Source organism: Dipodomys spectabilis, unplaced genomic scaffold (genome assembly GCF_019054845.1).
Source record: "Dipodomys spectabilis isolate Male_0828 unplaced genomic scaffold, ASM1905484v1 ptg000175l, whole genome shotgun sequence".
In the NCBI taxonomy this organism is placed as follows: domain Eukaryota; kingdom Metazoa; phylum Chordata; class Mammalia; order Rodentia; family Heteromyidae; genus Dipodomys; species Dipodomys spectabilis.
In genome coordinates, this window is record NW_024870852.1 from 14540719 (window position 1) to 14568366 (window position 27648).

A 27648-nucleotide genomic window follows, 5' to 3' on the forward strand; every position below is an offset into this window, starting at 1 on the left:
GAGTTACATCCCTGGGAAAGTCAGATGGATTTCACAAGAAGATGCTTGAACCATGACTGGGGGTGGGGCGGGTGAATAGGAATCTGTGAGCTATTCTCAGGAGTTTGGGGTTGAACTTGTAGCAGTGACAGAGAGCTGCTGCAGGCTGTCTTTTAAAAGTTGAGGTATACATAAAGAAAAATGTACTTTCTTGATGTATAGCTCATTTTATGTATGGATAGGCCAGGTAAGCACTGCTCAACACAAGGCAGAGATTATCTCTAGTACTCAAGAAGGCTCTCATGCCTTGTGTAATCAATTTTTATTCCCTCTGCAAATCTGACTTCTATCATTAGATTCCTTTTGCTTGATGTTGTGACTGAGGAGCTTTAAGTGGGCAGCAGGTGTCAATATGACTGACTTTATGCATTGAAAAGATCCCCTGGCAGCCAGTAATGTGGAAGAAGAATCATGTGAGTCTGAAAGCATCACAAAAGGGAGGGAAGTACCTGGAGAGACTGGAAAGCTAAGAGCACACACTGTCACACACGAAGAGATTCCATAGGATGGAAAGATGGCAGGCAGGCAGGCAGGCAGGCACAGGAGGCAGGTTAAGAGGTAAATGAAGAAGCCAAGCAACTTCCCAAGCAACTTCATACTGAGAGTCTTTCTTTTCTCTAGGAGGAGAAATTCAAAGTCATGGGCTGACAGTGAACAAGAAGAGGGATAAACATGGGGTTTGAGGAAAGATATAAAAGTCTCAAATATTCCCTTCAGGGAAGCAGAGCATACTGGGAAGACATAAAAGTATGGCCCAAGGGTACTGAGGAATGAGCTGAAGCTGGAGATAATAAACATATATAACTGTAAAATGCTGCCATTGGAGGGAGGCTTAGGGATCATCTTGTTCACTCTTTCTCTCTCTCCCCCTGCTCCCCCTGCCACTTGCTAGGGGTTTCTGGAAAGATGATAAAAGTCTCTGCCTCCCATCTTTACCCACAATTCAATGAGCATATCTGGATCTAGTGGCAAGTAGTTCCTGTTGGGTGTGGGCCAAGACTTTCTCACTCCAGAACTGGGCTGGATTGTCCCCTTGGGTTCATTGATGGCTACAGGGCCTGATCAGAACTCTGATACCCTGGAGAGAGCCTGGCTCACTGAGCTCCACAGACTCTACCAGGAAGGAACTGCTGATCTTTGAGAGACTTCTTGGCAAGGAATCTCTGAGTGTCTATGGCCCCAAGAAGTGAAGGAAGAAGCTTAAATCCTTTTTCTCCCAGACTAAGAAAATGCCAGATGTGGGTGCCACTAAGCTTGGTCAAGAACTAGTAATACCCCATGGGCACTGGTTCACACTGCTGATCCAGAGGCTGCTGTGCTCTCCTCTGCCTGAAAATGGTCATTGAATTATTGAGTAGGAAATGTGACCCAGCAGTCAGAGGGAAGAAAAGCATTTCAGCACTCCTTGAGGTGATAAATTTCAGATTAACGGAACTATTTAACGAGGCAGGTAAGAATTTGAATAAAAAGACCACTTAAGGGAGAGGTCATCTACAGAATAAAAAAGGATTTTTTTAGAAAAACAAACACGATTTTCTATACCAAAAATTAAATTGATGAAATAATAATAATAATAATGATAGGAGATGGCTAATTCTGAAACCCACTGAATGAACTGGAAGATTACGCAGAATTCTCTTAAAACAAGAACACAAAACAAAGGAGGAGACAACAATGCTTGATCAGAAATGTACTCATTACCTTACCCATGTAATTATAACCCCTTTGTACGGTATTTTCACAATTAAAAAAATGAAAATAGAGCAATAAAGATAGCATTCAGAGTCTCTTCAAAAAAAAAAAAAAAAAAAGAGAACACAAAGAGATTGAAACTGTGAGACTTGAGGACAGATCCAGGAGAGACAACATGTAAATAACTGGGAATTTGGAAGGGAAAAGGGAACAGATGGAGGAGATAAAGCAAACAAATATTTGAAACACTTCCATTAGCTGCCAAAAGATTTATCTGTATATTGAAGAGCCTAAAGGATTCAGACCTAGCCACATTCTGGTAAAATTCTTGAACAATAAAGATAAAGAGGAAAATCTTGCATGCTTTCAGGGAGAAATGACTTATCAAAAGAAAAAGAGAGAGGCTTTGAACTCCTCATTTGCAGTAGTAGAGCCTAGAAGACAGTAGACTAGCAACTACTGACTGTAGCCCCCAAGCCCTATACATACACTAAGACCTTCCTTCACCTGTTAAGTAGGATTTAGAGAAGGTACCACCCATGATACTTGGGGAAAGACTGCTCATACTACAAAATAGAGGACTAAAACAAATAGATGAAACAACAAAAAAGAAATAATGGCATACTTTTTCCTCTTAGCATGGAAAAGTTTTCAAATAAAATGTTTAAGTGGAAATCCAATATTAAAAATACACAAAATCAGGGGCTGGGAAGGTGGCTCAGTGGTAGAGCACTTGCCTTGCATGCATGAGGCCCTGGGTTTGATTCCTCAGCACCACAAAAGCAAAAAGAAAGAAGCCGGAAGTGGCGCTGTGGCTCAAGTGGTAGAGCGCTAGCCTTGAGCTGAAGAGCTGAGGGACAGCGCCCAGGCCCAGAGTTCAGGCCCCATGACCGGACCAAAACAAAAAAATAAAAAAAAAAATACACACACACACACACACACACACACACACACACACACACACACACACACACACACAAAACCAGAAGGTCTCTCACTAAAGGGATGAGGAAAGAGCCTGGGGCTCTACATCTCTCTTCTTCACCTAAATAATAGTTTCTCTCTCTTTCTTTCTTTCTTTTTGTCAGCTGTGGGTGCTGAACTCTGGGTCTGGGTGCTATTCCTCAGCTCTTCAGCTCAAGGCTAGTGCCCTCCTTGAGCCACAGCACCACTTCTGCTTATGTGGTGCTGAGGAATCAAACCCAGGGCCTCATACATGTGAGGCAAGCACTCTACCACTAAGCCAACTTCCCAGCTCCTACCTAAATAGTTTCATGAAGACAACCTGTCCTGGGGTCTTCCAGGGTGATGGTTCCCAAACTATGTCTTCAGAATTTATGACAAAAACAGCAACATAGCTTTTTGGAGTTTAAGTACATAGAAAGCTAAAATGCAAGAATGTAAGGATGGAAAAAAGGCAGAAGAGGAAGAAGCTAAGTGTTCTAAGTGCCTAATCCTACCAAGGAGTGGTAAAATAATTTATATTAGACCATAACATTTCAAAATTGTTGAATGTATGTTGAAATCTGAGGATAAATCCTAAATAAAGAAATATCTACTGAACAAATTTATAGGGATAGGTGTATTTTAATCCAAAAGAGAGTAAAAAAGCAAAAGGAATGAGCCTAACAGAAAACTAATAGGAAGATGGCAGGCAGAAATCTGACTAAAACTGACTGCATTAATCCAGAGTTTGTTTCTTTTGGTCAGTTGTGGGTCTTGAACTCAGTTGCCTAGGTACCATCCCTAAGCTTTTTCACTCAAGGCAAGTGCTCTATCTCTTTGAGCCATGGCACCACTTCTGGTTTTCAGGTGGTTAATTGAAGCTAAGAGTATCACAGACTTTCCTGCCTGGGTTGCTTTGAACCGTGATCCTCAGATCTCAGCCTCTTCAGTAGCTAAGGTTACAGGCATGAACCACCAGCACCCAGTATTTAGTTTCTTAATGGTAGTGCTACTGACATCTTGGGCTGGATAATCATCTGCTGATAGAGGGCTGTCCTACCACACATGGACTTTAGATCTTAGTCATCCATCTCTCCATTAGTGGCCACAGCACTCCCCTAGGTGTGACAACTCAAAAATGTTGCCAGTCATTGTCAAAAGCCAAAAATCACCCCTGGACAAGAATCATAATCCCAATCAAAATCCCAGCAGGACTTTTGCAGTGATTTCTTCTTCCTAGGTAGGTGTTATACAACTTGAGCCAAGTCCTCAATTCATTTTGCTTTAGTTATGTTTTGAATAGGTCTCATGTTTTTGGCTCAGACTGTAATTTCCTACCTATATCTACACATGTGATGGGGACCATGGACACATACCACACCTGATTTGTTGATTGAGATTTGGTCTTGCTAACTTTTGACCCTGGCTGGTCTTGAACTATGATCTTCCTGACCTCCTCCTCCTGAGTAGCTGGGATTACAGGCATGTACCATCTCAATGATGGCTCTCTCTTGAAAGAGTCATGACAATATTTTTGGACCATGGTTGACTGACACCACAGAAAGCAAAAGTATGAGTAAGTGGGGAATTGCTCTGTGTGTATGTGTGAGTGTGTATACATATGCAAAGCCCTGAGTTCGGTACCCCAGTACACACACACACACACACACACACACACACACACACACACACACACACACACACACACACACAGAGTGAACTGTTAGCTAGGTATGGTAGTACATACTTTTTATCCCAGAATTTGGGGTGCTAAGGCAGGAAGATCATGAATTCAAGGCTAGTCTGAACCACAGTACAAAATCCTATTAAAGGAAGGACAGGGAGTGAAAAAGGAAGAAGGAAATAAGTGTTTATTAAAATACCTACTAAGAGAGTAAAAAAGTGACCCACAAATTGAAAGGAGCTATTTGCTATATATTTGATAAAACATTCACATCCTAAGTGTTTAAAACAGCTTAAAAATATATCATGAAGACAAACAACAGGCAGATGGGGGACTTGAATAAATACATCATGAAGGACGTTTACACACCAACAAACATAGGAAAGGACATTCAACATTATTAGTCAGAAAAATCGATTAAAATCCACAGAGAAATACCATTACACACCCAATAAAAGGGTTAAATTAGAAAAGAAAAATAGGAAAGGAAAATATTAGTATTGGCAGAGATCTAAGGCCACTATAACTCCAATGCAATGCTGGTGGGCATGTCAGTACAATTACTTTTGGAAAACATTTTGGCAGTGTCTATTACCATAAAGGTGATCACACACATGTTCTATGATCTAGCCATCTCACCCAGCAGAAATGCATACTACTCAAAAAATGTGATGTGTTCTAGAAAACGGCATCCACAATTGCCCTAAAATGGAAGCTACTCCATGCTACAGTAATGTGAAGAGAGTGTGGTACATTCTTTCAATGGAAGGTTGTCTGTCCAGATGGAGATGTATTACAATCAGTGATTTTCTAAAAAATGGGTTAAGGCTTAGAAATATATAAACCAGATTTCTGTCCGGGAGACAGTATAACACATTGCTACTTTGATATGACTATAAAAGGCAATCATACAGCTTTATGGGATGGCCATGAAATCGCACTTGTGTGACAATATGTCAATTATAGAAGGAATTGTTTTGAGATTTAGAGCCTTCGGAGTCATAGATTCTACTCCTGAAAAGTGCAACCCTGATTATTTAAAGTGGTACTGCTGCCAAGTTTGATGTTTATATAACTAATGTGGAGGGAGGGGTGTGGTGTTCTGGCTCAGAAAGTGGTGTGGGGATGAGGCATGTAGAACAAATAAATGATTAGGAGTTCAGCTAGTAACTGAATAAACATAAGGATGAATAAACAGCTCTTGTCTGCTAATGGCCAGCCATCTAAACCTTCCAAGTTCAGTGTACCTATCTCTATGTGGTCTTGAGAAGCAGCCATGGCAGAGGTGACAGAAGAGACCTACCATTGGGCAGTATGAACAAACTCACTCCACCAGACAAGTTATACCCTGCCTCTTCCTGCCATATCACATGGATGGACTATGTGACACTCTGGCATCAGGTGGTGAAGACATATGGATATAGTATTGCAGCTTACACACACTTGAAGGATACGATGGTTAATCACAAGGTACTTACTGTATCACACAAACATGAAATTTTTTAAAAAGGAGGGAAAAGACAGGTGCTGGTGGCTCATGCCTGTAATCCTAGTTGTTCAGGGGGCTGAGATCTAAGGATCATGGTTCAAAGCCAGCCAGGGCAGGAAAGTCCATGAGACTCTTATCTCCAATTAACCACAGAAAACTAGAAGTGGCGCTCAAAGTGGTAGAGCACTAGCTATGAGAAAAAGAGCTCAGGGACAGCAACCAAGCTCTAAGTTTAAGCCCCACAACTGACAAAAAAAGAAGAAAAAAAGAGGGGGTGGGGTGGGGGAAAGAGCAGAAGGAATTTGGAAATTGAACATCAACAAAAAAGCTCTCATGGGAAGTGGCTTAAAGTAGAAGAGGACTAGCCTTGAGCCAAAAGCTTAGGGTCAGTGCCCAGATCCTGATTCAGACCCTACAACTGACAAAAAAAGAAAAAAAGAACAAAACAAAAATTCTTTAAGCTGAATGCCAGTGGCTCACACCTGTAATCCTAGCTCCTCAGGAGGCTGAGGTCTGAGGATCAGACTTTAGCCCAGGCAGGAAAGTCCATGAGACTTTTTTTTTTTTTTTTGCCAGTCATGGGGCCTGAACTCTGGGCCTGGGCACTGTCCCTCAGCTCTTCAGCTCAAGGCTAGCGCTCTACCACTTGAGCCACAGCTCCACTTCTGGCTTTTTCTGCTTATGTGGTGCTGAGGAATTGAACCCAGGGCCTCATGCATGCAAGGCAAGCACTCTACCACTGAGCCACCTTCCCAGCCCTCCATGACACTCATCTCCAACAAAAGACCAGAAAACCAGAAGTGGTGCTGTGACTCAAGTGGTCGAGAGCTAGCCTTGAGCTGAAGAGCTGAGAGACAGTGCCCAGGCCCAGAGTTCAAGGCCCACCACCACCACCACCACCACCAACAACAACAAAAACCTCTCATGGAGGGAGAAGGACGTGTTGGGATGGGAGGACCACAAACCTGAGGCTGTGTGGGATGTTTGCTTTAAAGGTCTGTCACAAGCACAGGCCAGAAGGGAGCAAAGACACAGCACTTATTGAAAGATATCATCACTGCATGTGAGCTAGACCTCACCATTGGACAACTGTTCTGCTCTAGCCAAACGCTCAAGAAAAGTCCCATCCATATCAGCATAGACTGACCAAGAAGCCTAGACTTCCCCTCTCACAAACTGTTGTATGAGCGCCTCTAACCCACAGTTAAGTAGATCAAGTAGGAATTCCATCCCCCACCAGCTCAGCTCTACTGGTGACCCCTGCTCCCATCTATCCCTTACAAGGTTCTGTCACACAGGACTCACAGTCCACTCCCATATGTCAACCTCCTTATTTGTGTATCTGTCTAGGTTCTATCACTTTATAAGGCTACTTCAAATATGGGGACACCATCTTAATTACCTTATCTAATCTTAATCAGTTCCCCAAAGCTCATAATCTACCCTCCCAATCTTCACAATTAGGGTTAAATTGCAATACAGGAAGATGTGGAAGACACTCAGACGGTATCCAAACCTTGGCACAGACCAAATGGCTAAAACACAAAAGACTGCAACTTAATACTATAGGAAAGATTACTTAAGTAGCCTTGTAACTCTAAGGAAAGTGAGTTTTTCATTTAAAAATCCTTCAGAAGACCACCCTTTTTGTTTTAGAAAAAAATGAGTGGATGAGAGAGTAAATATGAAAAAAATGAGTGGATGAGAGAGTAAATATGAATATAGTTGCTTGAATAGGCACAGACAAAAAAATCTTAGCTGGGCACCACAGCTCACACCTGTAATCCTAACTACTCTGGGGATCAAAGTTTGAAGCCAGGGGCTGGGAAGGTGGCTCAGTGGTAGAGCACTTGCCTTGCATGCTCAATGCCCTGGGTTCGATTCCTCAGCACTACATAAGAAAAAAGCCGGAAGTGGCACTGTGGCTCAAGTGGTAGAATGCTAGCCTTGAGCTGAAGAGCTGAGGGAGAGCACCCAGGCCCAGAGTTCAGGCCCCACGACCAGACCCCCCCCCCCAAAAAAAAAAAAGTTTGAAGCCAGCCCTAGGCAGACAGTTTGTAAGACTCCAATTCCAACTAACCAGCAAAATGCTGGACTGAAGATGTGACTCAAGTGGTAGAGCACCAGCCATGTAAGTGAAAAAGCTGAGTAAGAGTGTGGGGTACTGAGTTCAAGCCCCAGGACCAGCATAGGAAAAAAATGTAGCAAAGCTTAAGGTACTGAAATACCAATGGCAGGGTACTACAACCCCATTTCAACTAAGTGAGTAGTTGTCTGTGTGTGATGGCTCTTACCTATTGTCCTAGTGTGCAGGAGGCTGAGGAAGATCAAGAGTTTAAAGCCAGCCTGGATTTCATAGTGAGACCTGGTCTCAAGAAAACAAAAAGCTATATAGGAGCCAGGTGAAGTGGCTCACACCTGTCATCCTAGCTATTCAGGAGGTTGAGGATCACGGTTCGAAGCCAGCTGGGGCAGGAAAGTCCATGAGACTCTTATATCCAATAAACTACTCAGAAAAAGCCAGAAGTGGTGCTGTGGCTCAAGTGGCAGAGTGCTAGCCTTGAGCACAGAGAGGCTCAGGGACAGAGCCCAGGCCCTAAGTTCAAGCCCCAGGACTGGCCAAAAAAAAATCCTTCAGAAAAAAAAAATTCTCCAGTTCAGGTGGTTTTCTTGGCAAATTCTTCCAAAAGATTTAAAGAATTAACACCAATTCTGCACAATCTCTTTTACAAAAAGAAGAGAAAGCCAGATGCTGGTGGCTCATACATGTAATCCTAGCTATTCAGGAGGCTGAGATCTGAGGATCACAGTTCAAAGCCAGACTAGAGAAAGGAAGTCCTGAGACTTATTTCTCTCCGCCCCCCCCCCCCCCCCCCCCCCCGGGTCGTGGGGCCTTAACTCTAGGTCTAGACATGTCACTCACTCAACTCTTCAACTCAAGGCTAGCATTCTACCACTTGAGCTACAGTGCCACTTCCGGCCTTTTTTATTTATGTGGTGCTGAGGAATCGAACCCAGGGCCTCATGCATGCAAGGCAAGCACTCTACCACTAAACCACCTTCCCAGCCCCTGAGACTCTTATTTCTAATGAACCAACCAGACAGAAAACCAGAAGTGGCATTGTGGCTCAAAGTAGTAGAATGCTAGCTTTGAGCAAGAAGAGCTCAGGGTCAATGCACAGGTTCAAGACCCATGACTGCCCCCCCCTCACTCCCTCCCCCCCAAAAAGAAAGAAATACTACTTAAGGAGGTTGAGATATGGAATCAAGTTTTGAAGCCAGCATAGACAGAAACGTCTAAGAGATTCTATTTCCAACTAACAAGCAAAAAGCAGGGTCGGAAACATGGCTCAAGTGGTAGAGAGCTAGGCATGGGTGAAGAAGGGGAATACTTCCCAATCCATTTAATACATCTAATACTACCCTGGTACCCAAACAAATGACAATCAAAAAATTGAAAAACAAACACAAAAATATCAACTACAGACCAACAAAAATCCTGGAGGTATAGCTTAGATGGTAGAATGCCAGTCAATAAGTAAAACAGTCAGTTACTGAATTCAAGTCCCACTCTGGGACAAAAAAGTCCTAAACAAAATATTAGGAAATATAATACAGCAGCACAGAAAAAGGAATTATATATTATGACAAAGCAAAGTTATTCTGGGGATTCAAGTCCAGCTCAATATTTGAAAATCAACTGTAATGATTAGTAAAAGGTTTAAGAAGCCAAGTAATATAATTATAGCATCTTCATCTTTTAGATGGTGGTGTGTCCTGGAACTCAGTGTCTTTCTGAACCTACTCCCTCTGCCTTTATGACTCCCATATTTTGAATCTGCAGGCCAGGTCTCTCCTTACCTCCACACTGATAAAACCAATTGCCTATTAAGACTAGCTATCTATACAAGTGACCCTCTGTATCCATGGGTCCTAATGCAGATTCAACCAATCGTAGATAACAAATATTCTGAAAACTAAAAAATAACAACCTGAAACTATACTGAACATTCATGCAGGTTTTTTTTCTATTATTCTTAAGCAATAAAATACAACATAAATACCTAGTATTTATATAAATATACTTATTGGGTATTATCAACCTACAGATGATTTAAAGTATATAAGAGGATCTGAGCAGGACACATACAAATATGATGACATTTTATGATCCTTGTTCATCAGTAGAAGTTTGGCATTTGTGGTGTATATGTATGGAGCAGGTGGTAGTGTCCTAGAACCAGTCCCCCAGGATACCGAGTTGTGACTCTTCTTAAATCCACATTTTCAATTGGAAACATCCAAATCTAAACTTCTGCTCTTTCTGCAATTTAGTAAATGAATAATGGTTGTTTAGGTTAACACCCTTGGGGCTAACTAAACTCTTGTCTCTCTTGCACACCTAGTTTCCAATCTGTCAGCAAATCTGTTACCTCTACCTCTATATCCCCAGAAGCTTTCCTGTTCATACCACCTCCACTGATACAACTCTGGTCTGTTATTTTTTTCACCTGGTTATTACAATAGCTGACAAATTAAATATTCCTGCCTACCTTTTATTATGACTATTTTCTATATAACAGCCATGACTTTCTGTCTTCACTCCCAACTGTCCAATGGACTTACATTTTATGTAGAGTAACATTCTAGTCATCATTGTTATCTATGGTTGTCCATGTGATGCAGTCTCTTACTATTTTTTTTTTTTTAAAGCACATTGTAGCTATCCTTTTGGTTCGTACATTCTAGTCTCACTATCTTTCTTTCTGGTCCTCATCAATGCTCTGAAGTTGTGTTTCCCATCACCTGGAAGGGTAGCTTATGGGTTCTTTCAAGGCTATATAAAGATTTTTAAAAAGTATACAATGATTTGGTATGAATTGCTCAAATATCTCGCAGTGTTAATTAATATTGAAAGATGGTCTAAATATGGACTTTGAAGGCCCAGCTTACAATTTTGACTAGATATCGACTGCTCTGAGGTATTCACCTGTCTTCCATTAATTCTCTCAATCAGCTCAGTGTCAGGCTCTAGAGTGAAAAAGGTGGCTAAATGTAGCCTCTTCCATTATATGTTAGCTGTATGTTCTTGATAGTATTATGTAATCACATATGTAGTACACATTTCACAGCTTTGTTGTGAGGCTCAAATGAGTCACTATGTGAAAACTGTGTAGCACAGAGCAACTCCTCACATTAGCTGTGATTATGAGCATTTACTCTGCAGGAAGAGCAGAGACATGTAAGCAAACAACTCCAATACTGTGCAGTAAGAACAATTAGCAGAACGTAGTCTCAAATGAGTGGCTGCAATTTGTAATTTCAACACTGACCAAGAAATTCTAAAATCCTGGGGCTGGGAAGGTGGCTCAGTGGTAGAGCGCTTGCCTTGCATGCCTGAGGCCCTGGGTTCGATTCCTCAGCACCACATAAGAAAAAAAAAAGCCGGAAGTGGCGCTGTGGCTCAAGTGGTAGAGCGCTAGCCTAGAGCTGAAGAGCTGAGGGACAGCACCCAGGCCCAGAGTTCAGGCCCCACGACTGGACCCAAAAAAAAAAAAAAAAAAAAGAAATTCTAAAATCCTGCTAGGTCTACAAACACTCAACTCCCTACCACTAGTCCTGTAACAAATGGAAATTATTTCTGCTTACTTGATAACCTGAATTTAAGACTTCTTTTTTTGTCGGCTGTGGGGCTTGAACTCTGGGCCTGGGCGCTGTCCCTCAGCTCTTCAGCTCAAGGCTAGCACTCTACCACTTGAGCCACAGCGCCACTTCCAGTTTTCTAGTGGTTTATTGGAGATGAGTCTCTTGGACATTCCCACCCGGGCTGGCTTTGAACCCTGATCTCAGATTTCAGCCTCCTGAGTTGCTAGGATTACAAGCGTGAGCCAATGGTGCCCGGCTAAAACTTTATTATTATTATTTTTTAAGTATAAGGGCTTAAGAGTCTCAAATAACAGGCGCTTTGGGAAGGGAAAGAAGGGTGTTAATCCCTGAGTGGAAAACAAAATTAGGAGCCAAGGGCCTAAAGACGTGCTTCATGAAGACGGCGTTGTCACAGACTAAAAATCAGATCTGCCCACTGTGGTCCCGCGGCTGATTAGGAGGTCACCAGGTGAGGTAAAAGGGGTCATTCTGGGTGGATGCGCGAAAAGGACACGTGAGTGTCTTGAAAGAACCAAAACTCAGCTTTCAGGAGGGGCGACCAGAGAGCAGGTCACAAATGGAGGCTGACTGCGGGCTCGGGCCAACCAGCTGAGGGAGGAAGCCCCCCTCCCATGCCCAGATTAGGACCTCTTAGTCTCGGGGACCCCTCGGGGTTTCCCTCTGAGCGCTTTCAGCAGCTGGACTCCCTCTGGCTCCCGCCACGCTTCCCTTACCTCGTTTTCCCGTTTATTCCCCTCACTCTCCCGCCTCCTGGGCCCCGCCGGAAGTGACGCACTAAGCGGCGCGCCGTACCTCGCGCGAGAAAAGTTCCGCGGGAGCGGGAGAAAGGGTCGCGAGGAGGCTCACTGCGCAGGCGCGCGGATACGGGCGCTCAAAGCGCCTTCCAGGGCTTTGGAGGACTGGTCCGATTCCCGAGGTTTGTCTGGGTGGAATACGCTTGCGCGTGATTCCGAGAGGCTGCTGCCTCCATAGGAACGTTTTTCCTACAGTTTTGAGGCCTCACAGGGGGGAACCTAGAAACTCTGGCTCTTGTCCTTTGACCCCGCGCTCGCGGCGGGGTGAGAGGTCGGGTGGCCATCTTGTGGCGGCGGCGCGGGCGGCTGTTACCGCGGAGATCCATCCCTGCCCCCTCCGCTCACCCCCCGCCCCCCGCTGTCTGTCAGTCAGTCAGCCGAGCGTCCCGCCGTCCGTCAGGTGAGGCCTGGGCCTGGTGCGCTCGTTCTTCCCGTCGCACCGGGTGGCCCCCAGGCCGCTCCCTGCCGGGCTGCACCCACCGCTCCGCCACTATGTCCTCCTTCTCCGAGTCGGCGCTGGAGAAGAAGCTCTCGGAGCTGAGCAACTCGCAGCAGAGCGTGCAGACCCTGTCCCTGTGGCTCATCCACCACCGCAAGCACGCGGGACCCATCGTGTCCGTGTGGCACCGCGAGCTGCGCAAAGGTACGTCCCCCCGTCCTCCGCCCCTCCTCCGCCCCCTCCCCTTGGGTTAGTGCACCCACCCTCTCCTCAGTTCCCCGGCTTTGTAATGGAGCCTTGCTTGGTAGGTGTAGGTCTCTTTGGGTCGAGTTTCTGAGATTCGAGACGATGTTACAACCTCTACCCCCCTTCCCCCTCCCCCTCCCCCTCCCCCTCCCCCAATATTCCTGAGAAGGAAGGTGTTAAGGTATTTGATCTAGCGACTCAGGGCTCAGACTTTTCTTTTGTCAAGTTACCTTCCCCTCGGGCTTTTTTTGACTTTTGCTGCTTTTGCGATCTCGGCTGCATTCAGTGTCTTAGACTGTTGTGTGCTAGGCCCTGTCCTGGGCATTTTGGAGTAAGAGCCTTGTAGGCTCTAGTCAGACCGCTGGGTCCAGTCCTGGCTCAACTACTTACTAGCTGTGTGATAACCAAGTTTCGCATTGCCCCGTGCCTCTGTTTTCTCATCTGTAAAACGGAGACCAGAAAAGCTGCCAACAAAGACTTTGCTTCTTGCCCATCAGTGTGCTTAGACCTTTGTGTAGGTCTTTACACTTAGCCCTCAGGACAGTAGCCTCATATACCTGCTTTGCTTACAAGCTGTACTCAGGATCTGACATTCATTGAGCTCAGCCTATTAGTGCCAAGCTCAGTGTTGGACCCTTAAGAGCACCTTGTCTCTTGAAAATTATGCTGACTTTGCCATTTATCTCAGCAACTTAAGCTGGCTGTCCCTTAGTTTCTTTCTGTCCAAAATGGAAATGGTGGTAACTGATATTTACTGTGCCTTTGCTATGTTCCAGGCGCCCAAGAATTTTACACACTTGGGTTTAATTTCTTAAATGCTCAGTCTTTCCAAGTAAGAACTTTACAGGTGGGGAAAACTTGAGTCTCAAATAAAACAGATTGTGGTGAGAAGTAAACAGGATAATGAAAATGAACATTTTTATCATATAGCTGGCACAGTCACACTAGGTGGCCCAGACATGCCTTAAATCATTTTGAGGTGGGGCTGTTGATTGCTCAGTGTGAGGTGCAGTCTTTGTCTTCAAGTTGCTTACAGCCTGGTAGGGAAAGATGGGCACCTACCGTCCTGATGGGTTCCATCCATAGCAGAAGTCTGAAAAAATGAAGGGCAGAGCTGTTCTACACACCTTGTGTACAATGGGAGGTGACTTCACATGATCTGTGGCCTTACCCTGTTTTATAGATGAGGAAACTGAAGTGGATAATTGGGATTTTTCAAGGCCTCTGAACTACTGAGGCTCATGCTACATTAGGCTAGCAGACACCAAACTCCAGAATTATTTTAGAAAACCCATGTTTGGGCCTGTAGCAGAGCCTCCTTCCCCTCCCACTATGTTAACTCTGTAGGGAGATAGAGATCCCCTCAGTTCTATAGGATGTTAAGAAGTAGAGCCTGGGGGCTGGGAAAGTGGCTCAGTGGTAGAGCACTTGCCTTGCATGCATGAGGCCCTGGGTTCGATTCCTCAGCACCACATAAGCAAAAAGAAAAAAGCCGGAAGTGGCTCTGTGGCTCAAGTAGTAGAGCGCTAGCCTTGAGCTGAAGAGCTGAGGGACTGCACACAGGCCCAGAGTTCAGGCCCCACGACCGGACCCCCCCCCCCCCCCCCCAAAAAAAAAAAAGAAGTAGAGCGCGGGACTTCCAGAGTCACCTCCAGGTGCTATTTACTCCTTTATACCATTCAAGTAAATATTTGTAATATATGTTGAAATGTATGTAAAACAATAAAATAGAGGAGTTGATGCTCGGCAAAATCCTCTCTGGTAGCACTGAGCGTCTTGGCATTGTCAAGGTCCATCTCAAATGTCAGTTCTCTTGTGAAGCTTTTGTGAAGCAGTAGAGTTGTATGTTGTAAATAGGCTAGTATTATTAACTTCATTTTATAGATGACAAGATAAAGATACAGCAAGATTAAGTGGCTTAGATAGCTTGGACTTGAGTCCAAACTGGTGCAAACTGTGGACCTTTTTTTTTTTTTTTTTTATCAGTTTGGGCCTTGAACTCAGAGCCTGGGTTGTTGTGCCTGAGCTCTTTTGTTCAAGGCTAGCACTCTGTCACTCTGAGCCACAGTGCCACTTCTAGTTTTCTGGTGGTTAATTGGAGGTAAGATTCTCATAGACTTTCCTGCCTGGACTGGCTTTTTACCTTGACCCTCAGATCTCAACCTCCTGGGAAGCTAGGCCACCAGTGTCTGGCAGATGTGGGTTTTTGTTTGTTTTAATTTTTTTGTTTTTTGTTTGTTTTAATTTTTTTTTTTTTTTGGTCCGGTTATGGGGTCTGAACTCTGGGCCTGGGCGCTGTCCCTCAGCTCTTCAGCTTAAGGCTAGCGCTCTACCACTTGAGCCACAGCGCCACTTCCGGCCTTTTTCTTTTTGCTTATGTGGTGCTGAGGAATCGAACCCAGGGCCTCAAGCATTCAAGGCAAGCACTTGCCACTGAGACACCTTCCCAGCCCCTAATTTTTTTTTTTTTTGTTAGTCATGGGGCTTGAACTCTGGGCCTGGGCACTGTTCCTCAGCTCTTCTGCTCAAGGCTAGAGCTCTACCACTTGAGCCACAGTGACACTTCCAATTTTCTGAGTGATTTATTGGAGATAAGAGTCTCACAGACTTTTGTGCCTGGGCTGGTTTTGAACTGTGATCCTCAGATCTCAGCCTCCTGAGTAGCTAGGATTACAGGCGTGAGCCACCGGCACCCAGTGGATGTGGGTTTTTTAAAGGACCTAGTGCCTCTCTGCATTTTATAAGTTAAGATGGTCTTCAAACCCATCATTTTTTTGGTGGCTTGAGTGCTGTCCCTGTGCTCTTCAGCTCAAGGTGAGCGCTCTACCACTTGAGCCACAGCGCCACTTCGGTTTTCTAGTAGTTTATTGGAGATTAGAGTCTCACAGACTTTCCTGCCCAGGCTGGCTTTGAACCTCGATTCTCAGATCTCAGCCTCCTGAGTAGCTAGGATTACAGGCATGAGCCACTGGCACCCAGCTAAACCCATCATTTTTATTCGAATAAGTTACTGTCTCTAACCCTGTCATACTAGCTAAATATTTACTTCTTCCTTAATCTTTCTTATGTTTTGAGGGAGACAGTTGGTTTTGATTTCTCTGTAATGCAACAGTATTTAGCACAGTGCCTATTACACAGTTAAAGTATAGGTTAGGAGTTAAATTGTGGTTTCTGAAACCATTTTCATGTGCGAGTAAAAGATCTAAATAGCACTCTATTATGATTGACAATCCCAGTGTTAATTTGTGCTTTCCAGCAAGGTTGCCACTTGCTACCTGTGGCTATTGAATACTTAGAATGTGCGATTAAGGAACTAAAGTTTTAAATGAACTCAGTTGAAAATTCAGCTCACAAATATTACTTGCTCCAAGTCAAGTGTTCAATATCCACAAATGCTGGTGGCTTCCATACTGGGCACTGCAGAGCTGGGAAATTCTTTGCCAAACATTGAGGCGTCTTCCTCTAATATACATACTTCATTTTCTCATGGATTGACGGTGCTCCCATATTAAAATGGGAACTGGCCAACCCTTTAGATTCTCAACCACCCCGAGTCTTTAAAAGTGGATGAAATCATTTTTCTTATCCTTGGTGTTCACAGACTTGCTGAGATACCAACAAAATAGGAGATTTACAAAAATTACTTTTTCTCACTTCAATTAGTACTTTCTTCTGTTCCTGATGTGTCATTTTCTAGGAATTATTCTTAATTTATCTGTTTAGGCACCAAAGAACTTCTCCCCTTTATAGAAACTTTGGTGTTCAGTTCTCTTATCTTAGATGACTAATTTTTAATGGAGTTTTGTATTGTAGCCTAAATTTAAGTAAATAGGACTTTTCCCCTCTTTAGATCTTTTTCAGGACATCAAAACCAGCCAAATAAGTGAAAACTTTTGATTAGCTAGTTGATTTAATTTTGCTCAACAACTAGTTCTACCAGTTTGGCATGGGCGTAAGTAGGGCCTAGAAGGTTCTGTTTTGTCATATAGTCAGCCAGTATTGATTACACAGGTTGTGTGTGTGTCTGTTGATTGTGCACTTCAGTGCTTCAGGGCTTTGGCCTATCCTCTTTACCCACAGGGTGCTTATGTTGCAGATGGTGAGAGTGAAAGGAGGTGGTTTTTATTTTAAATAAAACCAATTGAGCTTGGAAATGTTGATAATTGGCATGAAAACCATGACTGTCCAATCTCTTAGATATATCATATGATACTGAAAATGTATTGGGCCTTTTTTTTTTGGTCAGTCATGGGGCCTGAACTCTGGGCCTGGGCACTGTCCCTCAGCTCTTCAGCTCAAGGCTAGTGCTCTACCATGTGAGCCACAGTGCCATTTCTGGCTTTTTCTGCTTATGTGGTGCTGAGGAATCGAACCCAGGGCCTAGTGTATGCAAGGCAAGCACTCTACCACTGAGCCACTTTCCCAGCCCCTGGGTTTCTTTTTTGTTTTCGGTTATTTTTGTAGATAGAGTCTCACTTTTTGTCCAGGGTAGGTCTTAGACTGCCATCCTCCTACCTGTGGCCTCCTTTGAAGCTGGGACCAAAGCCAGGGAGGTGCCGTCACAGCTGGCTTTTTGGATGAGATAGGGGTATCTCTAGTTTTATGAACAAGCTTGCCTTGAATTTTGATCCTCTTGATCTCACCCAAGTAGTATGTGAGCCCCACTAGTCTAGCAAATGTATGGTGTCTTAAGTGTTGTTATTTATTTATTTATTTTTTGTCTTGAACTCTGGGCCTGGGCGCTGTCCTTCAGCTCAAGGTGAGCACTCTTACCACTTGAGCCACAGTGCCACTTCCAGTTTTATGGTGGTTAATTGGAGATAAGAGTCTCACTGGCTTTTCTGCCCAGCTTTGAACCGTGATCCTCAGATCTCAGCCTCCTGAGTAGCTAGAATTATAGGTATGAGTCACCAGCGCCTGGCAAATGTTGTTATTTTTGAATTTGTTTTTATGATATGATGGAATTGGTCACTTCATTTACTGTGATTTCAAGCAACATTTACTTTAAAAAAAAAGTCTTAGCTGGGTACTGGTGGTTCATGCCTGTAATCCTAGATACTCAAGAGGCTGAGATCTGTGAATCATAGTTCAAAGCCAGCCTAGGTAGGGAAATCTGTGAGACACTTATCTGCAGTTAACCACCAGAAAACCAGAAGTGGCACTGTGGTTCAAAGTGGTAGAGTGCTAGCCTTGAGCAAAAAAAGAGCTCAGGGACAGCAGCCAGGCCCTGAATTCTGACTAAAAAAAAAAAAAAAAAGGAAGTCTTTGCCAGAATGATACCTCTGTCCTGCCTTTGAATAATAATTGGAATAGTAAAGGTGGCTCCAGTTTTCCATTATTATTAGTTTGTCATAAAAACTAGGTTATTACTAGAAGTTAATATAATTTAAGATAACCATATTTAATTTTGTGAACATTTAAAGACATACTTTATCATATACTTTAAAAAAAATCTTGTTTTTAACTTGGATTCTTCTCTTGTGGCTGTATTTTAAAATGTCAGATCTTATGCTTGCCTGTAAGAATTTGTGTATGCTATGTGAATTTAAAAAGAAAAGCAAATGGTTTCTAAGAGCAATAGAACAAGGTCTAGTTATTCAGGCTTGTGAAAGTTGGCATAGAGCCTATTCGAGTTTTTCAGATAATTTAGGATTGGAGAAAACTTAGTGTCTTGAAATATCTAATTACGTTTTTACTTATTTAAGAAGAAAACTATAACTAAAATGGTAGTGGTGTAACTTTACAGTTGAGAAGTACTATGCATGAAAGTCAGGGAATTAGTGATGTTCCCCCAGCAACTGTAACTCAGACTTACTGCCTGAAGTTTTGATGGTTTAAAATATGATACCATGCAGAGTAATAGGAAATACTACATTTTGTATGTATAATAAAGAAGAATTATGGTTTTTGTGGGAGCCATAATTTTGCATATCCAGGCTCAGGTGTGTGTAAATTTTCAATAATAATATAGCATTGATGCATATTTGTATTTGAGATGAGTATCTGTTGGTACATTCAGAGATTTCTGCTGTATTGGTATTGTTGACTGACTGTGGTTATTGGAGTACTAAAGAGGAATTGTCAGTTTAGACTATAAATTATAAGAATCTTAAGAAAATTTGAAATGTAACTCTTATCTGGAATATTTGATAATTAAGAATGCATTAGAAATATTCACTGTTGCAACATGAGGCATGAAAGTCTTGGATTTAACATTAATATTGACTCTCTTATAGTTATTTTCATTTAGGATTTTTTTTTTCCAGAACTGTGGTTTGAATTTGGGGGTCTTGCACTGACAGTTGGCACTGACACACTGCGCTTGGCACTCTACTATTTGAGCCATGTTCTATGCCTTTTTGCCTTTTCTTCCCCACCATTGGTGCTGGTATTTGAATCCCAGCCTTGAGCTCACTGGGCAGGCCCTATACCATTCAATAGACAAGCACTGTACCAACTTGAGCTATGCCCCCAGTCTAGTTACATTTCAAATAGAATCTCAAGCTTATGGACTTCTGTCTTATATTTCCTGTGTAGCTGAATGACAGGAGTACAACACCCTCTCCACCAGCTTTTATTAGTTGAGATGGGGTCTAGAGTTCTCTGAACTATAATGATTTAAATCAACCTCTTGAGTAACTAAGATTGCAATCATGAGCTGCCTTACCTGATGTGAAATTTCCTCCTCCTCCTCCTCCTCCCCTTCTTCTCCTCCTCCTCTTCCTTCTTTTTTCCTTCTTCCTTCTTCCTTATTTTTGTATTTGTCAATTTTATAGGTTAAAACAATGGAAAGACATTAACCTGTTTTTTTCCCCTTTTCTCTCTTGAAATTGTATTCCTAAACTTGCCCTGTCAGAGATCTTCAGGAGTTCCATACATGGTTTTGTTTAAACATTTCTACTTGGTCACAAGTAGATAATGTTTATCTTAATGTTCTTTAAGAATACTCTAACACATAAGAATTGTGAATTAAGAATTTCTGTGGTAGGGGCTGGGAAGGTGGCTCAGTGGTAGAACGCTTGCCTTGCATACCTGAGGCCCTGGGTTCGATTCCCCAGCACCACATAAGCAAAAAGAAAAAAGCCGGAAGTGGCGCTATGGCTCAAATGGTAGAACGCTAGCCTTGAGCTGAAGAGCTGAAGGACAGCGCCCAGGCCCAGAGTTCAGACCCATGACCGGACCCAAAAAAAAAAAAAAGAATTTCTGTGGTATAAGTTAAATTATCTTTTCTCTTTTTTTCTAGCCAAATCAAACAGGAAGCTTACTTTTCTGTACTTAGCAAATGATGTCATCCAAAACAGTAAAAGGAAAGGACCTGAGTTCACTAGAGAATTTGAATCTGTTCTTGTGGATGCATTTTCTCATGTTGCCAGGTATGTTGTATCTTTTTGTTTTGTTTCTCATTCACTTTCCCTTTTTCCTGGTAATCTTTATAAATTGGCAACTTTGTACTTAAGAGAGTGTTGTGAAATCCAAACCATGGTTTTAAGTTTTGTTGGGCCCTTAAGAAAATCTCAGGCATATAAATGTTATGGTGCATTAAAGAGATTCAGCTATGTATTTTTTGAGTGTAGTTTTTTTGTTTGGCTTGGCTGAGTTGTCTCATTAGCTTATGATCAAAAAGCTAAGTAGTATGTAGGGGAAATTAGTTACTTATGCTTCTTGTTTACTTCCTCCTGAATATGTACTTGTCTGGTTTACTAAAAATAGTGTCACATCTGTAACGGCAAAACTGTAATTAGTAGTGTGGACAAGTAGACATTCTGCTACAATTGTGTGTTGTGGCAGAGAGGCCACACGCACAGCTGATATAGAAAAAATGTATTTTATCAATCTTAGGAATCACTGTTTATTGTAAAACAACAGCATTCTGTAGGTACCAGATAGGGTCCTAGTAAGGCAAGGAAAAACTACTTTTCACTAAGATAGTAAACAGATCTTTGCAAAGGAAAGTGGAAAGGGTGAAAAGGAGACTAGCATATTCTGAGGTCTAAGGTCATAAAAGACCATAAATGTGAAATTAAGTCTGATGTACTTGAAAAGTTTAAAGGAATAAAATTAGAAAAAAAGAAAATTAGAGATAAAAAGGAAAAGAAATGATGGTTAGCTCCTTGAGATGGAAAAAGGGTTTGTTTGTTGCCTATGCAGATATCTCTTCTTTGGATGAGCATGGGCTTTGAAATAGAATGTGTTGTTAACTTAAAAATTACCGAATTCTCAACACAGAGTAAGTTTTTAGCAGATTATTAGGGTAGCTCTCTGAAAATAGAGACAGGGAATTGTTGTTTTGATGAAATTTAATTAATAATTTCTTAGGTATTGGCTCTATCTGAAACACTGAGTTGCCTGGATGTATTAACTATGGGCTCAGTTTCCTAATTAGTTTAAAGGGGTTGATACCACCTCTCATTAGAGTTATTTTGAAGCTAAATATGTTAAAAGTCAAATATAATGCTTTGCCCACATGCTTTGTTCACCCATGAAGAGAGGCACCATTTTCTTCTTTTTTCTTCTTTGCTATATGACAAATACCCAGTAAAGTATCTGGCACAGAGCTGCTAAGTTACTAACTTAGGAAAGTACCATTTATATAGCCTTGATGTATGTGATGTTATAGGAGTTGGGCAACATTCTGATCTGCCCTTGCACAGAGTAGGTTTCAGTAGGTATTTGTTAAGATAGGTATTTTATTTATTTTTTGCTGGTACTAGGGCTTGAATTCTGGGTTATGTACTTTCACTTGGCTTCTTTGCTCATGGATGCCCCTGTACCATTTCAGCCACATCTTCTAGCTCGTTGCTGAATAATAGGAGATAAAAATCTTGTGTTTTTGTCTGGTAAGTCTGGCTTCAAATCAAGATTCTAAGATCCTCAGCCTGTTTAGTAGCTAAGATTATAGACATGAGCCTAGCAAATTATTATTAATTTTTTTGTATTGACTGATTGGGGAAAATATTTGGCCTAGGGAATTGGCAAGAATTGTTTCCTGGGCTGGGAAGATGGCTCAGTGGTAGAGCGCTTGCCTTGCATGCCTGAGGCCCTGTGTTCGATTCCTCAGCACCACATAAGCAAAAAGAAAAAAGCCGGAAGTGGCGTTGTGGCTCAAGTGGTAGAGCGCTAGCCTTGAGCTGAAGAGCTGAGGGACAGCGCCCAGGCCCAGAGTTCAGGCCCCACGACCGGACCCCAAAAAAAAAAAAAAAAAGAATTGTTTCCTATATCAATAGCAGTATTTGTTTAAAAACTGAGCAATAATCTTTTTAGTTGCTGTGAAACCAGAAAAGGATAAGAAGTGGTTGAAAAGAAAGGGTAGCCAATACCAAGAGTCAAAACACTTGCCTAGCATGTACAAGGCCTTGGGTTAAATTCCTAGCACGGCAAAAGGGGGTAAAACCTTCCCCTATCTTGAAGCTTACACATTACATGTCTGTAATCCCACGACTCAGAAGGCTGATGCAGGACAATTATGAATTTGAGGCTGGATTATGGAGCAAGATTTGATCACTAAAAACTCAGAGCAAAACTAAACTAAGAAAACCTCTGCAGAAGGCATTATGGAAACATCTTGGGCTATCTAGTCTGGTCTTTTTCAGTAAAATAAAAGTATCCCTAATTTCTTTCTGTTGCATTCTTCTTTTAAGGTCCTGTTGGGTGTCATATTCAGAATGTTTGTTTCCATACTCCTTTCTCCCACTCCATTACTAGAACAGAAAGTCCAAAAACTGCTTTAATCCTGACATACCTTATCAACTAAGAGTATCTAAGTATATGGTGATGTGTATATGCCTTTTCTGTGGCCAATTGATGAGCAAAGGTAATTAACCCATGAATATTGACCAAGTTTATTAACAATATCTTTATGATAATTCCTTACCCCAAGTCCCAACAAAAATCTCAGTTTAGATAAAGCTGCCACGTTCATAGGATACATTTGATTTGAGTAGCAGTTTAATTAGCCAGACTATGAACTTGTCCAGGCAAGTGACTTGTTTTCTTCTATGTTGGAGGGTATTATATGTATGTATTTGAGTGCCTTTTATGTGCTAGATTCTAATCCAGGCACTAAGGGAACAGCAGGGAAAAAGCGAAAGCAGTGATTAAATGAATTAGACGTTTTCAGAGAGTGACAACATAAGCATAGTAAAACAGAATGGCACTCTAGTATAGAATCCCTTGTATAGGTTAAGAGAGGCTTCTTTAAGGAAATCACATTTAATGTGATCAACAACCAGCTATTAAGAACACAAGATAGGGCTGGGAAGGTGGCTCAGTGGTAGCGCGCTTGCCTTGCATGCATGAGGCCCTGGGTTGGATTCCTCAGCACCACATAAGCAAAAAGAAAAAAGCCGGAAGTGGCGCTGTGGCTCAAGTGGTAGAATGCTAGCCTTGAGCTGAAGAGCTGAGGGATAGCACCCAGGCCCAGAGTTCAGGCCCCACGACTGGACCCAAAAAAAAAGAATCCAAGATAGAAATAATGTGACAAAAGAAGCAGAATGAAAGCTAGTGTGATTAGACAGCAGTGAGCAGCAGAAGAAGAAGGGAATAAAGATCAGAGCTAGACAAGTACCAGTCATGAATGCCCTGTAAGTCTCAGGAGACATCAGTAAAACACTTGAGGTGGCTCAGGCCAGTCAGTAATCCTAGCTCAGGAGGCCGAATCTGAGGATCGCATTTGAAGCCATCCTGGGCAGGAAACTTTATGAGGATCCTATATCTAATTAATCACCAAAAAGCCACAAGTGGAGCTGTGGCTCAAGTGGTAAAGTGTTAGCCTTGAGTGAATTAAACTAAGGGACAGCACCTAGTACCTGAGTACTAGCACAAAAACAAAACAAAACTCTAGTTTCAAGAAGCCCACTTTAAAAATGGCTTGTAAAGACATGAGTTTGGAGAGCATTGCCATAGAGAAGGTTAAAGTAGCATTAGTTAGGACTCAGAAGCAGTGAGAAGACAGTTCCAATAATTGTAGATGGAAGTAGGAGGTAATGGGGTAGAGGAGGGAAGTTAAAGAAGTTTACTCTATGGGTACCTGATGATGCTCTTCACTTTGCGGTTGAGGAAAGATTTGATGGAGAAAATGAGTTTGAGATGACTAGTAGATATTTTAAGAGTTGCTGCTGGGTAGACTGATAAGTAAAATATTCTAAAGCTCAGTAGAGACTTAATTTCTGGTGACGTAAATTGGAAATTAAGAGTGGTACACATGATATTTATGCGTTGAAGTACATTAGTCTTCAAGACCACTTTTAGATTTGACTTTTCAGGAAAACCCAACAGCTTTACTGTCAACATTTAAAGCAAAGACAGCAAAGGGGAAGGTGCATGTAGTAAAGATGAGAAGATTCTGGGTATAAGCTTTCAAGGGTGCTCACCCAGCAGTCACACAGATATAATTATTCCAGCATGTGAAAAGTGCTGACTAACAGAGGCTCATTAGAGACCCAGCACCTGGAGTTCTCATTAGGATCAGTCTTATAGGACACCCTCTGCTGTAAGTCTAGGTTCCTGAAGATATTCATTCGGAGCCACACCGTTTGCACAAGTTAGACTCAAGCTACCCTGGTCATTAGGAAATGACCCAAGCTTTTAGATACTGCTCTGTTAATTTTTCATTGCCATGACAAAACATCTGTGAACCACTTAAAGGAAGAACAATTGATTTGATTTATTTGACTCATGATTTCCTTTACACTATTTCCATCCATGGTTGGCTGGCTACATTGTTTTAGAGTATTATGAGGTGGAACCTAACTGTATATGTGGTGGAACAAAGCTGTCAATGGTGGCTGAGAAGCAGAAGAGAGAGGAAGGGTCCAGAAACATGATATATACCCTTCAAAGCCATGTCTTCAGTGATCCATTTCTCCAAGAAGCCCATTCAGCTATAAAGCTATAAGCTGATTTATAAAGTAATTGATGAAATTAGCTCCTTTACGATCCAATTGACTTTCAGTAGTGCCACTAGTAGTGCCACTTGGGTATCAAGTCTTCTAAGAGTCTTTGGGGAGTACTTCAGACCCAAAGCATGACAGCCACCAAGGGCAGGTAGTAGGCTCCAGCATTCTTTCTTCACTTTTTCTGAAGAGTTATAAGGAGCATTTTTACTCTGGCTTTACATGAGGTACTTTTAGAAGTGGACCTACTTGTGAGCCCTGCTCATAGTAAGCCAACCCTGCTATGTATGGCATAAGATAGATACACAGATTACAATGGTATCAAGAAAGTGACAAAGAACTTTGGAAAGGAAGGCCCGCAATCTTACTTGGTAAGCCCATTGTTGTCCAGCTAACACTTCAGGCAGCAAATATATGAATGTGTGTAAATGTGTATGTGTGTATGTTCACTTTTATAATCAGTTATGTCATCTGTAATAGAAAATTAAACAGTGATGAGATTTGTAATTTAACAAGAATTAAAATATATATATAATATTCAGCATAGTGGTCATGTAGGTAATTACTACATTCCGACTTCTTCATAGATCAATAATGAAGGCTTTTTGTTCTTTTTTCACTAAAGATTTCTCAATTTGGAGTGGTTAATGAAAACATAATGTTCCTTCTTTTAGTGTTTTAGTTGTTTCTGATTCCAGTTGTTAAAGTGACTTCCAGTTCACATTGGAACTACTTATTTTAAACTTCATCAATAAAAATTTGTTTTGAATATTTTACCTGTAACTTTGAAACTTCAAAACCTTGATTTATTACAGTGCTCAGGAAATAATGTGTCATGGTTAGTGTGTTCAGTTTAAGTCCTCTTTTTGGCTTTAGCCTTTGAAAATGTCTTATGGTTATAACAAGAGTGAATATTGGTTTCCACTGTCTAAAAATGTGGCTGAAACCATTCCAAACCAGTCCTGGTCTTTTTTGTGTGTAATTGCTGGTACTGGGACTAGAACTCCGAACCTGGATGCTGTCTCTCACCTTTTTTGCTCAAGACTGGCGCTGTGTCACTTAAGCCACAGTTTCACTTCCAGCTTTTTTGGTGGTTATTTGGAGCTAAAGAGTCTCATGGACTTTCCTGCCCTGGCTGGCTTTGAACTGTGGTCCTCAGATCTTAGCCTCCTGAGTAGAGAGGATTAACAGGTGAGAGCCACCAACACCCAGCAGTCCTAGTCTTAGTTGAGTCCCATATGCCCCAGGAATGGTAAGTGGGAGGTGGTTGACATTATTGTCACTTCTAAATCCTTCATAAAAATTTGTTTTCATGACTACTTTTTCTTTTAAGTGAATGGAAAATCTTCAGAAAACATACTTTTCATTAAAAATACCAGTCAGCTAATTAAGCTCTGATCAGTTGTGATTTGGTTATCATAACTATTACTGAAATCATACATTTTATCACATTGTCTGCAGGCCACATGCTTTATATGGCATTCAAGGCCCTGCATAGTCTAGTTCCATTCTGTATACTCTATATTTTAGCAATCTGAATTATATTTTCTTGCTCTGACTTGTTCCATTTTGGGTGTTCCATTCAAAGGAAAAGCATTAGGATGAACAAAGATTGTGCACATAAGAAGTAACAAATTCCAAATAGAAAATGTTATGGTTGAGTGTTGCTAGAATGTGGAGACCCAGATAGGGAACAAGAGGAGATGAAGCCTAAGAAATCAGAAGGGCTGCTGGGTCAGGCCCTAAGGCCAGGCTTGAAGGCTTTATTCTTTGTATTCTAAGCTTAGAGTTCTAGAGACATTCACTGATTGAGGTGGTAAATGCTAAGTTGATTTGACATGAATGATCCTAACGCAGGAAGGGGGTTGTTAAAAGTTGGCTATATTTTTTTTTTCAAAAAAGATTACTATTCAAATAATTATTGTGCTTATTTTAGGGTGTCTATGGGGGGCATGAATATCTTTCAAACAGAAAGTAAACCATAGTATATGAAAAACTAGCTTATATGAAGGAAAATTAAGAAATTGGGGCAGGATTGCTGAAAAGGTAGATAAGGACTAAACTACCTGAAGGCCGAGTGGGAAAGAGCCACTCCTGTTGTTTGGAAAAAAACTGACTTAAGTGCCAAGGCAAGAAAGAAAACAGGTAGGACTGAAATCAGAATCAAAGGGCCAAGTAGAAACTGCCTTCAAAGTTTTCTATGGACTTTGACTTTTATTCTGAGAGAGAAGGAAGAAATCTGATCCCACTTAGCAGATCAGCTAGAATTACCATGTTAAAACTTGAGAGGGTCTGGGTGCCAGTGGCTCACGCCTGTATTCCTAGCTACTCAAGAGGCTGAGATCTGAGGATCATGGTTCAAAGCCAGCCCCAGCAGGAAAGTCCATGAGACTCTTATCTTATTAACCACCAGAAAACTGGAAATGGTGCTGTGGCTCAAGTGGTAGAGTGCTCTCCTTGAGCTGAAGAGCTCAGGGACATTGCCTAGGCCCAGAGTTCAAGCCCCATAACTGACAAAAAATAATAATAATGACTTGAATGGGGCTGGCTGAACGCTGGTGGCTCACTGAGGAGGCTGAGATGGGATCATGGTTGGAAGCCAGTCTGGGCAGGAAAGTCCATGAGACTGTTTATCTTCAATAAACTACCAGAAAAAGCCAGAAGTGGCACAGTGGCTCAAGTGGTAGAGTGCAAGCCTTGAGAAAAAGAATGTCAGGGACAGTGCTCAGGCCAAGTTCAAGCCCCGGGACCAACACCCCCCA

General features: G+C 42.1%; 2 protein-coding genes across 6 annotated transcripts in view; one reads left to right on the top strand and one right to left on the bottom strand.

Annotated features, from left to right (window-relative positions):
- The window catches only part of Tti1 (TELO2 interacting protein 1), a 41593-nt gene extending 29316 nt beyond the window's left edge, over positions 1-12277 (bottom strand). The window contains exon 1 of one of the 2 annotated variants that reach the window (XM_042694370.1): positions 12230-12277. The gene's annotated coding sequence lies outside the window, so the exon portion shown is untranslated. Of the gene's footprint in view, positions 1-488; positions 560-12229 lie in introns of those variants that run through there. The other variant, XM_042694371.1, reaches the window with a different exon arrangement.
- Positions 12278-12349: 72 nt separating this feature from the next.
- The window catches only part of Rprd1b (regulation of nuclear pre-mRNA domain containing 1B), a 59611-nt gene continuing 44312 nt past the window's right edge, over positions 12350-27648 (top strand). For 2 of the 4 annotated variants that reach the window (XR_006149677.1, XM_042694372.1), the window contains exons 1-2: positions 12352-12953; positions 20239-20368. Coding sequence is in view for 2 of the 4 variants with exons in the window: in XM_042694372.1 (XP_042550306.1) it covers positions 12803-12953; positions 20239-20368 (281 nt within the window). In the remaining 2 variants the exon portion in view is untranslated. Of the gene's footprint in view, positions 12954-20238; positions 20369-27648 lie in introns of all 4 variants that reach the window. The other 2 variants (XR_006149678.1, XM_042694373.1) reach the window with 2 other exon arrangements.